This window comes from Anopheles stephensi, chromosome 3 (assembly GCF_013141755.1).
Source record: "Anopheles stephensi strain Indian chromosome 3, UCI_ANSTEP_V1.0, whole genome shotgun sequence".
Lineage (NCBI taxonomy): Eukaryota > Metazoa > Arthropoda > Insecta > Diptera > Culicidae > Anopheles > Anopheles stephensi.
Genome location: NC_050203.1, coordinates 44,611,927 through 44,629,488, shown reverse-complemented (window position 1 = coordinate 44,629,488; position 17,562 = coordinate 44,611,927). Strand labels below are relative to the sequence as shown.

Genomic DNA, 17,562 nt, shown 5'->3' with positions numbered 1-17,562 from the left:
TGTCATTTGACTCCTTTCATTTTAGGTATATCACAAGTAACGATATTGAATAATATTGGGGAAAGTACACTACCTTGTGGCAGACCAGCTAGGGGTTTGAAAGATTCTGAACTACAAGATGTTAGGTGCACTGAACCAGATCTATTTAGTAGGAATGATCTTATTAAAAGGATGAGTTAGAGGAGAAAGTTATAACAGATCATTTTATATAACAACCCGTCGTGCCAAACTGTATCGAAGGCCTTTTCTAGGTTTTTTTATGATGTGTTGCTTTTTTATGGTGTTTGTGAGTCGATTCAGTTGGTGGGTCGTCGAGGTTATTTTGGAACCCAAATTGGAAGCTCAGGATGATGTTGTGGTCTTTAGAGTGTGCTTTAAAACGGTTGGCTATGATTTTCTCGAAGATTTTCACCAAGCAGCTTAAAATAATGATCGGCCTGTAGTTACTTGGATTCTTCGGGTTTTTTTGGGTTTAGCAATGGGTAAAATTTTTGCTATTTTCCAAGAGCCTGGGTAGTAGCTTAGTTTTAAGCAATTGTTAAATATGAAGGTTAGAAGGATGATAGTTTTTCTTGGTAAACGTTTAAGCGCGTTATTATTAATAAGATCAATTCCGATTGCCTTCATTGATATTAATGTTTTTAGATTTTTATAAATATATTTAGGTTTAACCAGATCGGGTGTTACATTGCAGTCCATTGGCACGTGATAGTTAAGGAATTGAGATAGAGCAGGGTTTATAGCACTTTCTAATGGGCTTATGTTGTTAAAAGTTGTTTGATTAGCGTTTGCAAAGTGAGTTTGTGAGGCTTCACATGTTTCTTTTGGAGTATATAATTTCTTACCATTGGATGTTAGACGAGGAATAGCAAGAGAACAGCCTTTAATGATTCTAATCGTTTTCCAAAGGGCAATGTTATTTTGATTTTGCGAAGAATTAATATTGTCTAACTTGCGAGATCACGAATGGTTTCGTAACTCTCCTATTTCGTTCTTAATTTCACTTGCTAGTTTGTTATTTCTATTCCTCTGCCACCTGCGACTCACAATGAAGTTTTGTAAGGTAAGTTACCATGGATTCTATCTGTGAAGTATTATTAATGGATTGGAGATTTAGGGAAGAGAAGTAAATTCGGTTGTTGATGGTTTCTTTAAATAAAGCCCAGTTAGCTTGTGCATAATTCGGTACAAGATAAGGGGTTTTGCTAATGATTTTGCTATCAGTTGTCTTAAAATAGATTGGGAAGTGATCTTATGAAAATATTTTCTCTTATGAAGTGATCTTATGAAAAAATCTAACATGGATGGTGAACGTCTGTGATCACTAGAAATGTATGTGGGCTCATCCGGTGAATGAAAGGTTCCTCTATGAATAATGTCAAAAAGGACTTTACCAATACGAACACAGTCCCACAGTCGATGTTTTGCGTTAAAATCACCGCAGACGAGTGATTTACCTTTGAATCTACCGAGTTTAATAATATCATGTTGGAGGGAAGCATGGTCAATATTGGAGCCGGGGTTATAGATTGATATTATAATTAGTGGCCCAGTTATTAATTTGATCGTTACACCTAAAGCTTTGAGATCTAGGGCTTCTAAAGCTGCGTGTGGCATTTTTTTTGCAACAATGACGGTTACTGCTCCTTTTTCGCCAGTTGTGCTATCTAATCTATGCACCGTAAACTAAGAATGTGAGAAGCGAACTGTAGGTTTTAGAAAGGTTTCGCTAATTGTCGCTATATCTATCTTTCTCTCAATTAAGGTGTTAAAAAATTCGTCTTTTTTTGCGAGAATGCCGTCTTGTGCTCGTTGAACAAGCTGGAGCAGGTTGGCGTTCTACGATGCGTATTGGTGACCGAGGGTTCGGGAGCATGCCGTCTTGTGCTCGTTGAACAAGCTGGAGCAGGTTGGCGTTCTACGATGCGTATTGGTGACCGAGGGTTCGGGAGCATTTTGCGTTGGTAGTGGTGGGAACATCTCACGCCGTAGTGTGAACGGTAATGGTTGCTTTTTAGTGCGTGTATGTGCCGGTAGACGAAATTTGCAACATTGATAATTGGCCGTGTGGTGTTCATTACAGTTGACGCAACGGAGCTTGTTTGTGGCTATTTTGCCATCTGGATTGAGTGTGGCTTGTGATAGAGGACAGGCTTTGGACGTGTGAGTGGCAGCACATTTGATGCAAGCGGGTGGAAGCAAGCAATTTGCACTACCATGACCAAACTTTTAGCAGTTGGAGCACTGCATCGGGCCACTTTTACTGTTGAAGTGTTCAAAATAAACCTTGTGATGGTTTATTGCACGTATGTTCTTTAGTTCGGCTAGCGTTATCGAACATTTTTTGTAATGTAACATGTACATGGCTTGGTCGTCGGGCCCTTTTGTTTTTATTTTATTTTCAAGCTCTATACTGCTACCGGTTTGGCATTGCATTCTTCCAGAGCAGCTTGGATATCGTTAGTGTCCATGGTTGGTAGCCCAAATAAGACAATTTTTGTAGTCTTGTCGTCGGCTAGTTGGTGAGTGTAGAATGACACCTTTTGCTCTTCGAATAGTTTTTTAACCGTACGATAATCATCACCGGCGCATAGAGTGACCAATATTCCCTTTTTTGTATGTTTTGTGGTGCAGTTCATCACGTGGGCAGCTACGATGCGTCGATGCACTTCACTAACTGTTGTACCAGTTACTATCATTGGGGGGATGCGAGGGTTCTTGGACTTCTCTGCTGGAATTGAGTTTCGGCGATCACGTTTGGTAGAAATATCTGTAATATCCATATTTGGATCGTTGTCACCTTACAGTTGAAATTTGTTCTGAGTGTGAACTCCATGTATAGCCGACTCTTTCAGCCGTTTGGAATCGGTTTGGACGGTGATGGTCTTTGCTCTCTTTGGCGCTTTGATTTTGTTCTGGCCCATAGCTCGAAGTCGAGCGATCGGGTTCAATGGCTTAGATCGTATCGTTATTTTTTTATTTATCTTTTGTAACACTCAGCACGAAACACGTCCGCTCTCGACGGAGGCTTGGTAGAGACTCAATTTCAAACAGATAATCAATCCCGAAAACGATTGATAAATGGAGTGCTACAAAGCAATCTTCGTTTGTTAGTAATTATGTGTACGAAATCTTAGTTGAGAAGTGTCTTAATGAGCGACCGAACTGCGACGGTTTGAGGTGCTCGTACAATTAAACATTCCGCAAATTTGCAACAGATGTCGATGTTGCATTGCCTACAATTCCATTGGCAGTACTTGCATGTTCCCTTTGTTTGCTGTATCAGGCGCACGAAGCGTGGTGGCCAACTCAGTCGTAAAAGTGTCGTCGTTTGTTTGTTTGTGCAATGTGCAAACCGATGGCACTCGTATCATCATGAAAACACCAAATTGCGTACCAGACCTGTCTAAAATGGAGCACCGACCGGCATGTGCACCCACATTCATCCCTTTGGAGGTTCGGAATGCAATTGATATAGAAACACAAACGGTTCGCTCGACACCGGTTTCGCTCTAACTGTGCTCAATCGGCAACGTTCTGTGCTGTTGGTGTGCTGGTGTAGGTGCATATTGGCGGTCAAACAAATACGTTGGGTTTATGGAAAAGTCAAATAGGTCTTTCCCGTTGCATACAGTTCGGGGTGACCGAGGATAGGAGATTGAAATTGTACTCAATATGTGGAAATTCGAATTATCGGGTAGCAGGCACCACTTTGCCATGAGGACGGACGGACGGACGGACGGACTGCTCATGATGTTGCTCTCTTTTTCCTATGCATCGACCGATTCCTCTCGCGGTCAGCACCGACGGTCCGACGACCTACACTAGGAGTATCGTTAGGGTTTTTGCATCACTGCACTGCACTGGTTTATGTGATACCATCCATCGTGCATTCAATTATTTCGTTTAAACGTCGATTTTCATTACGGCGGTTAAATACACCACTAGACTGTTTAATAAATTGTCAGCTGCGTCGGCGAGCCACTTACTCTGCATCACCTCGTTCGGAACGTCCGATGTCTGGTGCTCAAGGATGAGTGCATTTTCCAAAGTATGCACGTATGGGCTGAACCTTGGCTTGTCTGCGTTCTGTGTCGATTGATGCAAAGTGTTTAAAGAACATGTTTATATTCTTGAAAATTAGCCATGGTATATAGTATGAGTGTGCAGTATTCACATAAAGCTTTTTTTTTCTTTTTGTCTCTTCCAGTGATAACCGATCCAAAGTTCATTACGCCCATCAGCAATGTAACAGCGGCCGTGGGACGTGAAGCTACCTTAACATGTGTAGTGCATGATCTAGGTGCATATAAGGTTTGATTACTAAAACGAAGCGTTTTGCTACCTTTTATATAAGAACTTTTCATAATTTAATACAGACCACTTTATCACAAAAACCCATCAGTTCATGCTGAAACGGGGTAGATTTACACAACGAGAGAGAATTTCATTTTCTTCAGATAATTATTTTCTTTATACTATTTCGGGCCCCGAAAATGGGCTGCTGATTGAGTTTAATTTGTTTGCTTCTTTACCCCCACCCAGGTCGCATGGTTGCGGGTGGACACGCAGACCATCCTCACCATCCAAAATCATGTCATTACGAAGAACAAACGGATTGGCATAACGTACACGGAGAAAAAAACTTGGCAACTACGTATCAAGGACATCCGTGAAACTGACCGGGGATGGTACATGTGCCAAATCAATACGGACCCAATGAAAAGCCAGATGGGATATCTGGATGTTGTAGGTACATATCTACTTAAACTTAAACAAAAAAAAAATAAGGTCTGTTACCAGAAACTGCATGTTCTGTGCTGAAAATTGAAATGAATTGATCGTTTTACCGAACAAGATGTATCGGATGTAGCATAAATATTTTCAACATTTTAACGTAAAACAAAATGTTTGCAAAATAGGCAAGGCACAAATTGTCGGTAATGAGTCATAGGCGGAAGGGAAACATGGCCACTTTTCTGCAAGCAAGAGCAAGAGCTAACCAATGCAATACATGTATCGAAAGAGAATTATAATTATGAGTGAATTGGAATGTGCAGGACGGTACGTTTTCGACGTCACGAGTTACTACTGGCAGTCACGTCATATTCAAATTGGTCACCGTGTGGGACCATTCGACGTGTGGGACGACCTCCTGCTGTCGATGAAACAAAATCTAACCGACTGAACCGGAGTAAAAGGCCAAGGCAAGCAGTTGGACGAAAGGACAAGAAAATGAAACGCAAAAAAGCAGAAAAAATAATTCACCATAAATAGTTTGAAATGCTTCCGCCATGCAACTTTGGTAAAGTAGAGTCGTCAAGGCAAAAATAAAATGGTAAAAACACCGCATTTACGAACAGACACACACAGCCACACAGGCGTACAGGCTCCAAACGTCTTTCCACTGTCATTGCGATGATAATGCACATTCAGGTGTAGCGTTCTGTGTGTAGTGGAAACAAAACAAATGGTAGTGGTTTCTTTTTCACAGTTTAGCTGGGTTGTGTTGAAGACGTTTACTGCACTACACTGAGCGAAATAAGAATAGCTGTGCCTTGTTTTTTTGGCAACATTTTCAACGTTTGATTAATCATTTGAATCAACGTTTAATTCTTATATTTTCAGTGCAGAATGTAAAACCAAACTATTTCAATCCTTTTAAACCATTGCGTTGAAATGTTAAAGAACCTCTTAAAATAGCACCACGACGCAAATGAGGCTGCCGGCACAATTATTGATAATTTTGTTTATCTTTTTCACTGTTTTACTGTCAGTTACCTTTTGGGATGAAGTTTTCTTTAAAAATAATATCGAAGAGATCCTTTGCCGAGCCGAAAACAGCATCGTAAGCTCTGGTGCATTGTAGGTGTTAAAAGGTATTATCATACAGGCATTAGTTCAATAGAAGTTGGTCATAATATTTCTCAATCATATCCTCAGCTTCCATTGACGTGAATCTGGAAAAGACTGCAGTTGGAGTGTATCTAAATATTAGAAATAGTTTTAACCGATCGTTGCGAGTGTTGGAAGGGCTCAAACTTCATTCAGGATTCGGAAAATGACTCGATTTATAGCTTCAAACTGACTAAAGCATGATTTTCACACAAATTGTGAATTTTGTTTAGTTAGTATATCCGACGGATCTGCATTCATTACAAAGTTTAAGTTTATACTTCCTGATCACGGTTATGAAATCAGTAATAATGTGGATAGCTTTAACTAACAGTTGCGTCGTACCCGGAAATACTGAGAACTGATCGAGCTGTGTCCCTTTAAAAAACCTATTTGTTACCTCTGTTTAGTAGGCATCCCTTGATCAAAAGATATCGTGGTGCTATTTTTATTTTACATCCTTTTTGGTTTGAATGCAAGCAGTGAAAATAATAGTTGAATGCAAAAATATTCTACTAAAAAATGAGAAAATCTTTAAAAAAACATGGTGGTGCTATTCTTATTTCGGGCAGTGTACTGCGGTCAAAAGGCGCCGGATTAAATAATTGAATACGTCGAAGTCTGGAAGAAAAGAGTGCTTATTTAAATCACACGGTCAGTGCAGGTGCGGTGTATTGCATGATTTTAACTATGCCGGCATATACATAGATCGATCGTTCAAGGAGGTATCAAACGTTGTAGTGCAGTGAGCATCCTAAATAAATGAAATAAGACTGCTTTCCAGCAATGTACGATCGATCGTTTGGTTTGGGGGAAAACTGGTTTTTAAAGTGCATACTTAACATCCTGATGATAATCATAAATTGCTGAACTGTACGTACGGAATTTTCAGTACCGCCGGACATCCTGGACTACCCAACGAGCACTGATATGGTTGTGCGGGAGGGCAGCAACGTGACGCTCCGGTGTGCCGCCGTCGGATCGCCTGCCCCAGCAATCGTGTGGCGCCGTGAAGCTGGCGATAACATTTCACTGCAAGACGGTGAGCAAGGTAAGTGAGCAGATGGTTTCGCCTTGTGTGAGCGATGCGGAGAAGCGGTGACTCACAGATAAATAAAATTGGTGTAAATCCACTAAATGATTTACGAATGTGTGTTTGTACATGATATCAGAACGATAAAACAAAATGCTCTCCAATAAGAGGTGGGTGTGTGTGCAGATATCGAAGGACTAAACTGTTGAGCTTCACCCGGCTCATAAGTCGGTTGGGAGCATCCCGGACCAACAACTAGAACGATTGGTTTGGTACAGGTTTGCTATAAATTTAAACTACACCGTATTTTTATGTGCACAGTGCCATTAAATTTGAAACTTTTTGCTGGCAAAAGCGATGGTCCTTGCAACTTCCAGGTCATGTGTGGGGTTGGGGCACAGCCATTGGGAAAGCTTGGGAAAGGTAAAGAAGAACTCAAAAGTATCGAGTTAAAAAAAAGAGTGGGTGAGAGACAGACAGGCGGAGGTAACAAGGGCGTCGAGATGTAAAGCAATGATATTTGATGGGCTATATAATTTATTGGCTTGTGATGTTCGCGGGAGTTGTTGGTAAGAGTGGCACATCAAGCTTGTTTATCAATGGCGTTTTATCTCCAACCCCCTTTCCAGCAGCAGCTCCACAGCTCCGGGGGCTCGCTTTTCACGGTGTTACCGATGGCGGCTCGTATTACTTCAGATATGTTTGCATCCTGCGAGAGTAATATACGAATCGGGTAGATGAGTTTAATTTCAATAATAGCTCGTTGCGCCGTAAAGCTGCACACGGAATGGGTTGTGGATATGGAGGGACATTGCAAAGGGGAAGCTGTTTGTGTGGTGGGTGGCTAGGGTTTTGCAAACAAAACTCCCATGCCGATTGAATTTTGTTAGCAGTTGGCTCTTATTATCTGCCTCTGCTGCTGCTGCTGCTGCTGTAGCAAAGCCTCACACAATCATCGGAAAAGAAACACAGATTTATGCTACAAAAATAAACAATCGACCACCGAGGGTACCACTCAGAACGCCAATCATGATCCTAAGCTTGATTTGATTGAGAGCGAACGCTGCCGGTGATTGGAAACGGGTAAGTTAGCCTAATCGTTTGTCAGTACGGGCAAAACCCAATCGCCCCACATTCCCTTCGGTCATCAGGCGAGCTAACGAATGGGTGCAAATGAATTATTTGTTTGGTAAACGTAGCAGCTTCAAGCAACCCTGACCCAGGCTTGCGATTGATATACATCGGTTGACGGGTGGGTGCGTGTTAATCAACTGTGGAAGGAAGGCGCGGAGTAGATGTAATTGAGCTAATTTACCGTCGAAATTTGGCAAATACTTTTCACATTTTATTGTTTCCACTTGTACCGAGGTCGGATTAACGTTGCCGATTGTGTGTAACGGCGCGTACAGCTGTGGGCACAAGAGGGATGGACACTAGGAATCGGAGCTATCTGAGTCCAATACCGATTTCGGAACATACCATAAACATTGTTTAGAGCTTTTGTTACAACATATCTTGCGTTTGTTTGTTTCAAATCCTATTTTAATATCTGTATTTTCAATTCTAATAGTGTGCCAAAACATTTCACATCAACCAACACTACATACTATGGGTATGTATGTTCATATTTAGCTTCCAGGCATCAGTCAGAGGATAGATTAATCGGTCATTTAATCAGAGGATAGATTAAATTACAGTCGAAATCGAAAATGAGTTAGAAATAATGCTCTAGATTCCGTCTCTGACACCGATTCCAAACCAACTTATTTTGCCCATCGCTAGTACACACTCACACACTAGGTGGATTGACTCGGAGCTCCCGTTTGTTTGGTTATTTTACGGTACGAATGAAGCTCCAACGACCTCCCCATCAACATTTATACATCTTCACTTCCCGACGAAGATGTCACAAACTGCGGTTTTTGCTCTAGTCTAGATAGACAGTCTAGACAATAGACAGAGTCGCCGAAGGTCGCAACATGGAGCAGGTTCAATCGATTTGTTCATTTTCGATCGTTTGAGTCGGTTCGTATTAGCTGTCAGCTCGTTCTGACAAAAGAGAAAGACAAATTCCCGGATAGAAATGCGAACGCCGAAAGTGTGATAATAAAACGCTTGGGAGCTTGGGTTGCGATAAATTGAATATTTGAATAATTTTCACATTGACCTATTATGGCTGATATATGGTGTATAGAAGAAAAGAAAAAGCCGTTGAATTTGTTGTGAAAAAAGGGTTTGAATTTGACGTTTTTTTTAGTTCGTGAATTTATTTTGCTTTCAACACTGCTCAAATAAGCCAGCTGCTTGTGTTTACTAGTGAAAGAACACCCTCCAAATAACGGATTCAACCAAAAAAGGTGTCCCGAGACTACCGTGTGACACACCGGAGCAAAATGAGCACGAGGAAACAGAAAAATAATTTTGTTTTATGACAAGTTTATTTCCCAGAACCAATTTTCCAGCCAATTGAAAATTTATCATTCACACTCAGCCCGGAGCATGCCAAGGGGGCTAAGGAGACAAAGCACCTTTTAGTATTAGTAAGCACCTTCTAGCCTTGCTAGCACGGGATTGCCACAGTAAGCAAGCAAGCATGCTTTGCTGTAACGAATTCCTTTAGCTTGCGTCTTTGGTCCTAAGAATCCTTAGGAATGCTGGTGTGGTACAAATTCCTGCCGTTATTTGCAGCTTCTCCCGAGCATTCCTGATGCACTTAGAATCTTCCCGTGACCAGGAGACAAAACCGTGGATCGTTACAAGCCGTTTTGGGAGCCGGTCGACTCAAACGGTCTCAGTGACAAGGATTTGCGACCGAACAGTTGCGTGTGCACAACTTTAACGAACGATCTTTTGTCCCAGCGTTGAAGGATTTCCTGATGAGTTTGCATTAATTGTTTTTGTTTAACACTTAATCTCCTCCTGCTCTCGTCCACAGTGGCATCCGTCGAAGGCCCAACGTTTACCATTCCGAAAGTGAACAGATTGCACATGGGTGCGTATCTGTGTATTGCTTCTAACGGAGTCCCACCTTCGGTCAGCAAACGGGTAATGTTGATAGTGCACTGTAAGTATCGGGCGATACCAGCTGGGCAGCGACATCGTGAAGGAGTTGGATGTGCATAAATCAGCTCTTGCCACCGTTTTCGCTTACAGTTCCACCGATGATATGGGTTCCCAATCAGCTGGTCGGCGCAGTTGAAGGTCAGCGGATGACTCTCGAATGCCACTCGGAAGCGTACCCCAAGTCAATTAACTACTGGACCCGCGAGAAGGGTGATATCGTCCCACAAGGTAAATGATGATGTTTGAAAGTGTCATACAAAAGTTTTGTAATATACTGAAAATTATCCACACCGCAATGCCGTCCCCTTTCGGGCTGATGCAGCTGCTGTTGATGGAGGGCAAGGGCCAAGGGCACACCTTCCAAAGTGAATTAAAATCTAGCCTACGTCAGATAGTTTCTTATCATATAATTTTTACATATCACGTTCCATTGATTACATCTATGGTACGTGCTAAGGATGGAACAAAAAAAATTAGCTCGGAGGTGTAGTTTCCTTGTAAGAACACAACATGTACGAATGTTAGGGTGGTGGAAAATTGCGAACCGGAACGCTCGACGGTTCGACGTTAGGGATCGCGACGAGCGGTGTTACCGAGTTTTCGCCATTACGCAGGGATTGTTATCAGAGGATAAGTGAATGCTAATGGGTGTTCTGAGGGAGCAGGAGAGCAAGCGACATGGTTTGTTTTGCTCTTATTGTCTTTGGGAAAAACGAAACCGTAACACACCATTACCATGTACGTGCTCTCGATGAAGAGGTGCCAGAGTACAGGCCGAGTGCATCAATGTTTGCGTGCGTACGTTCGTAGTATCGTCGTAGTGTAAAAGGTCGAAATCTTGATTTTAGTTCAAGGTCTGGGCGGTTGATAAGTTCGCTTTTTAGTGTCATTCATATCCACGCAGCTGCAGGGTTTACTTCAGTCGAATGATGCAAAACGTTACCGTAACGTTAAACTGGTGTAACGGTCGGAACGCAACGTTTGTCAAACGATGGGTACAACAGCAGTCAGTGGCTAACGATGTTGTAGGGCAGGTGAAAGCGCACGCTTTTACTAATGTGTGAACCGAGGTGTATAATTAATATGACAACGTAAATTATATTCAACACACATGAGTGTTTTGCACACCCCGAACCACCTTGTGTTAAGCGAGAACACAAAGACTTATTTTAGGATATTTACATCCTGTACACCGGCGGGCGAGAGCGGGTTTCGTTCCGAGAGATTATTATTAAATGCTTCAAGGAAACAATTCCATCCAAAGGTACTCAATATCCTGACAGTCTGGCGGTTTAGCCTAACCCATTAGCTTGTTCGCTTCGGTTCGCTTCTTACCTTTGATTTCCGTGAAGCATTCTCATTTAGCGTTAGCTGGTGGAAAGAGATTAACTCCACTGCCAACTTCGGTTCCCGGCCTCGGAATCGGTAACCACCTGGAGCCACCGTGAACCGGACGGCGAGGCGACAGGATTTAGGATAAATGATTTGATAAGCATAATTTATGCTCGCTGCTCGTTTTCCGATAAACTTCCTTGTCCGTTTTTGACCACACTCTGTGGTGGTCCACGTGGTTTCCACGCTTTCTTTCCGCCGTTTCTTTGCCGGTCGTCGTATCACGGCCGTCGCCAGAGTCGAACCCCGTGAAAGCGATAGATGTTGTGTCGAGAAGTAATATCTTAATTGGGTTGAAATTAGGTTAATGCCATATTATTAGCTGCTGTGGCATTGAGGTCGGCCGTGTTACAGTGTCGCTACAACACCGGTAGCGTAACCGTTGCTCGCTGTAAAGAACTAGCTGAAGGAGTTGATATGATTAATATTCAGCTTTTGTGTTGCTTCAAACATTTTAAGGGATTGAAGAAGTTTACGAGAGTCCTTATCAGAGATGTTATCTTTTTCTTTTGCTACCAAGTTGGTGTAGAAGTTTGATAGCTCTTCGATTGGAATCAAACGTACTCCGGACAATGGCCCAGCCAATCGTTTGGGATTCGGTGCCTTCGTTTTCTCTCGCAGTTATGGTTACGACACATATGAGATTTTCGGTGTATTATGATCAAATTATTTGAAGAAAAAGGACCAAAGATCTTGAAGCTTTCCTGTTGAGTAAAAGAGGCAGATTCTTCTTCTCGCATAATTATGCAAATTTAGCGGTAGGTGTGAGGCAAGCAAGCTCTTTGGTTGATTTTGGAACGTCCTAGCTCTGTTTCGGTTTTTCGCAAACCGTTTGCCCCTTCTTCTTAACTTCAAAACTCTGTTTGTGTTTCTCATTTTTCCTTCTCCCCATGTTTTTTTTGTTCTCTTGTTGCAGGTGGGAAATACGAGCCGGTTCTGATAGACAACGCGTACAAAGTGGTGATGAAGCTGAGCATCAAGGTTGTGAGCCAGGCCGATTTTGGTGCCTACAAGTGTATCGCCAAAAATTCCTTAGGCGAAACGGATGGAACCATCAAACTATACAGTAAGCTTGCCCTCATATCGCCTTGTTACGTTTTTTTTCCCAAAAACAAATCCCTCCCTTCAGCACGGCTTCAGTTTTTATAGCAAAATCTTGTTATTTGGCTCTTTTAAGCAATTCTTTCTGGATTGTCGTTTTCGGTTGTAGCCGCGTGACAGATACGCTTTCGGTCGGTGTTACTCATTCCAAGCAGAGCGGAGAACTTGATACCGTAAAAAAAATTGCCGGTTTATCGAGTTAGTAAGAAACACCTATGCTGTGTTGCTCGCTTTCGTTTGGAATGATATCTTCTTATACAGAGATTGCATTCGGAAATATCTCTTGCATTTGCAACTTTAAAAGAACGTTTGTTGTTTTCCTATTTCAGAGCTACCAAAAAGTGCAATCAACTCTGTGGAAGCTGTGGACGGCAAGCGAAGAAGTAAGTTATGGTGATGAGAGGTTTATAGCACGTGTTTCATACATTGTTCTGACCATAGAATTAGTACACCCTGATGGAAAAGTCCTTCGTTAGTGTTACATCTTGATAGTAGCCTTTACAACTAGAAACACTAGTAAATGTTTGTACAAACGAAAAAAAAACAACAAACAACTGCACTAATCAGCGTTAAAACAGTCATTAACCAAATCAAGATTAATGATGATAGCCCACTATTGTGATAAAGCAATCAACCGGTTTTTAGTGGCGGCTCGATTCAACCGGTGTTGGCGCTCACTTCTGTAATAATTCAAAGCAATTATTCCGCCATCAGATCAGACGCTTGCCCCGGGAAAAATTGGGTTTAAATTACAACGCGCGCGTGCAGGGCAAGGATGCGTGCGAGAACGTGCTCATTTGACGCTGTTTCGTTGGCGATATGGCGTTGCTTGCCGCGTATGCGATGTGCACGCGGGTACGGACATCCTGAAGCATTAGCGTAGTGATTTCAACCACAGCATTCATCATTAATCACAATAAAAATATAATTGTGAACTGTGAAAATGAGGCATTTTTCACGCGATAGACCCCGAAGAAATGTGAGCCGAGTTCGCCGATGGTGGACCATGGAATTTATGATCTGCATGACGTCTATTCGTTTGATGCTCGTCTAAAAGTAGTTTTAGGCTTTACGAGATCCACTGACGGTACGACGGACCATATATACGGTCATCCTAACGAAATGGGGCACAATCAGTGCTGGTTCCATATTTTTTCGACAAGGTAAATGCGGCTGCCTAGGTCATACTCTTTCAGCCCATAAAACCATAAAGAATGTGCGAATGGACGCCGAGCCGATCGACGTCTGGCTGGCAAGTGTGCCCGTATTGTTTATCGTTGCAAAATTGAGTGAAAGTAAAATGGCACATAAAAGCCCAATTCGTAACGAAAGTGAAACGCCACCCGACGGGGACGACATTGGGGAAAACGCAACCACTCAGGTAGTGGTTCGCTAGGGGAATTAGTGAAATTTACTGGGGCTCACCGTTGCTTGGGCTAGCAAGCTAGCTAACTGAGCGATAGAAATAATAGAAGCAAAGCCGCAACCTCTTTCAAACTAATGAACGGCGTACGCTCTCTGGGTGGAGGTGTCAATGTCAAGTAGAAAAGGCGTTTAAACGCTACACCCACAAGGGGATTGTGTGTGTGTGTGTTGTGCTGTGTTACAATCAGCGCAAGGGTTGAAATACTACACCTCGCCCATGAGGGACTTTGCTGCCTCTACGCTGGATTCGACCGTTGGTCAGCACCGTTGGACACATTGTGTCGGGATTTCGAACTTCTAAATTCTAGAAAACTATCACAAAACGAGTTTGTAATGTGGAGAAAATTTTGTAGACGAAATACATCGAAATCACCGTCGCTCGTGTCGTTTGGCTGGGGGAAAAAATTATAACATGCATATGACCTGTGAAATCTCATGAACTTCGACACGGCTTACGGGTCGGCCCGTCGGCCAGACTAATTATATTTAGTTGTAGCCAATCGTGCGCTATGGCACAATTTGGTCCGACGGCGGAATGGGATTCAATACATTTCCTGTTTCCGGTTTTCCATGTTTTCGTTCGTGAACGATTTCGCTAACCCAAAAGAAAACAAAAAAAAAACATATGCGCACATTTTGTAGCGCAAATGATGATGGCCAACAATTAGGCTACACAGGTTAGTTGCATAGTACGATTGTACAAAATTACAAGTTATTTGTGATTGCTGCCAGGCAAGGATTGGTTTGGTTCGCTTGAACCGGGTGAAGAAAGCGATGGACGCAAACAAACATGGACATGGCTGGGGCCGGGTAATTCCTGGAGCCGTAAGGTCAATTCGGTTCCGGGAGTCGAATGGCGCAAGACGCCAAACCTCATTTGTGAAATAATACTCATTAGACACGGCTTTACACATGTGGAGCATTTTTTACGACTTCATAGGTCACAAAGGCCTTCCGTCAGTATTAACTTACGTATCGGGACACGTACGTTTGGTCTGCGTCTGTTTGTTTGTTTCCATGTCAAAACCGGTGGACGAGTACGAAACCCGAATGGCAAATGCAAGCTGTGCAAGACAGTGCTGAACAAAATATGTCTTCTGACGGTCAAACAAATTGTCTGGAAAGCAGCACGAATGGCGGTCAGACTGTATGGCGATATGGTCACGTTGGTTTTGTTATTTAATTTCTAGTTCGAAAAGGAATTTAATATGATTGCTGCAGAGTGCGTTTTGGGCACAATACTGTTAATTTTTGCCGTACGATATGTGTTGATTTTCTATGTTATGTGTAGCGATGGAAAAATCACTGTAGCGTGTCTTTCTTTCTGTAAGCGTAAATGACGGTATACCACTCGGCCGAGCTTTTTCCCCCATGTTGGCACGAATCGTCTGAAGGCGAGCTGTGAAACAACTCCCGGGAGACATGCAAGAGGCATTTTCTTTGGTCTTTCTTTTATGTCGTACCTATAGGGGTTTACTTTGGAACAGGAAGAGTAAAATTTGTTTTCCGACCGTCGAATAAAATGAGATATAATAAAAACAGCACTAGCCCTTTATAGTTTTCCCTGTTCCGTTTGCTGGTGGTGCGAAAATCTAATCCCGAGAAGTTGTTGTAGCTGTTAAATGAAAACTTGTGAAATTTGAGACGTATCCAATTGGATTGTTTTGTCGGTGGAAAATGAGCGTAGCAAATTGGATGATAATTTTTACGCGAGTGTTTTTGTTGTTGCATGCTTCCGTATTATTGATACTTGAATAAGCAGTGTGTGGTGCGTAGTGTTCGGTCAATTGGTTAGTATTTAATTTTATAAGACAGTCATTACATAGCTTGAGCTTGTAAAACATCTGTTTTACTTTAAAATAGAATACAACTTATTTAGTTTTGGGAAAAAGATAGTTTAGTAGTTAAGCGTCGGTCTTTCACACGACAGGGCTCGTATCAACTAAGGAACGCGTGACCGACTACCAAGTTACGCTACGGATTTTAAAACTTTCGAGGGAGTACTGGTGTTGAGAAAGAAGAAGAAACTAGAGAAGAAGTAGAAGAAGGAGATGTCTAGATCGCAAGGATGGCAATGCCGTATATCTTCAAACATAAAATGAAAATCTGTCAAAAGTACTATAATTAACCACTAAAACACCTATACATTCCTACGTATACCACACATAAAAGGATTCCAAAGATGCTTTCCTTAGATGAGATATTCTGCAATTGCTAGTTGTCTCTAGTCAACTTATGCATTACCGGACAAGAGAAGGTGATGGATATCTTGGAAATGTCAAACTTTTGAGGGCTCTCGTTGTTGGTTGGTGTATGTTAGCCATGTTGTAATAGATAGGATTAAATTTTGTTAACCACACACTCAAAGAATCGGAAAGAACATGTAGAAATGGTGACACTTATGTTGTTGCTTGACACCTTTATTGGATAAGTTGAATAATACTTGTCTCGTATTTCTTGTAACGTTTGTACGAACTCGAAATCATGTTGGCTGTTGTGAACTACAGTGCTATAGCCCTTATGTCCTTTATTCTTACTCATTGGTACTTGTGTAGTGCGGCAGTTGATTCTGTCTCGTTTTGAATCCAACCATTGAGTATTACAAACGTGAAAAATAAAACGCTTGTAATTTTGTAATTTTGGAGCAGTCCGGTGGCGATAACGGAGCCAGTCTTCACACGGCAGGGCCGGGGTTTAAATCCCTTCCAGACCGCCTCCCCATACGCAGGGCTGACTACTTTGCTACGGGTATAATCAAGTCACAGAAAGCCAAAAAACGGCAGGCCGAGACTTCTCGAGGTTGTAGTTGTTGTGACCCGGCCTGCCGTTCCCTGGATTACTGCAGTCACTCACCGCTGACAATCCTGCCAGCGTGTTGATGTGTTTGTGAGAGCGGTAGGCCTAGGTAATGTTGCCAGGGGCAATGAACGGGAGCCTTTACTAGACACAAAAGTAGTGCCAAGGAAGAAGAAGAAGAAGTTTTTTTTGTAATGCATCACAACGCGTTTTATTATATGGATTTTCAGCATCGAGTTTAATGGTACGCGGACTAAGGGGTCCGAATTCACAAAGACTTCGATTACGATCAGCTGAATCGAATGCAAGGGGCCCCGCATTCCATGCCGCTTGGGGCATCTGCCATGCCAAAATCTACGATCAATTACACTACGATCTTCAACCCAACTACACGCTCATCCGAGGCTTCGTACTTACTAATGCTTACTAAAACCATCCAAGTACGCAATGTCTGACAGAACGATATTTGTCGGACGTTGAATACTGTTGAAAATTGGTAAGAAAAACCATATCTCTTTTCCTGAGTTCGGTACTCGATCGACTAGTTCGATCTATGGTAGTACGGGCAAGGATAATCTTTGATTTGTAGAATAACCTTAAGCAAAACTGGCTTACTTTCATCAGTATAAACAACATGTATTTTCACAGAGATCAATCTTCATCTAGTGACAAATTGGCAATACAGGGATTGATCGCTGAAAATTACATATGTTTAGAGCACTTGAGCCTGGCAGTTATCATAATTACTTAAATGGTTTAAGATCAAGAAATAATGGATTACGTTCTCAGTCAGGAAAACAGCCAATACACACACTGATTTTCATATCCATTTGAACTAGGTATTGGTATGAATTTAT

General features: G+C 42.1%; 1 protein-coding gene across 5 annotated transcripts in view; it reads left to right on the top strand.

Annotated features, from left to right (window-relative positions):
* Positions 1-17,562, top strand: part of LOC118511035 (lachesin-like) — a 31,638-nt gene that overhangs the window by 9,938 nt on the left and 4,138 nt on the right. For all 5 annotated transcript variants that reach the window (XM_036053622.1, XM_036053623.1, XM_036053625.1 and 2 more), the window contains exons 3-9: positions 4,211-4,314; positions 4,546-4,753; positions 6,788-6,946; positions 9,864-9,992; positions 10,082-10,219; positions 12,300-12,449; positions 12,814-12,867. In XM_036053622.1, coding sequence (XP_035909515.1) covers positions 4,211-4,314; positions 4,546-4,753; positions 6,788-6,946; positions 9,864-9,992; positions 10,082-10,219; positions 12,300-12,449; positions 12,814-12,867 — 942 coding nt within the window. The remainder of the gene's footprint in view (positions 1-4,210; positions 4,315-4,545; positions 4,754-6,787; positions 6,947-9,863; positions 9,993-10,081; positions 10,220-12,299; positions 12,450-12,813; positions 12,868-17,562) is intronic.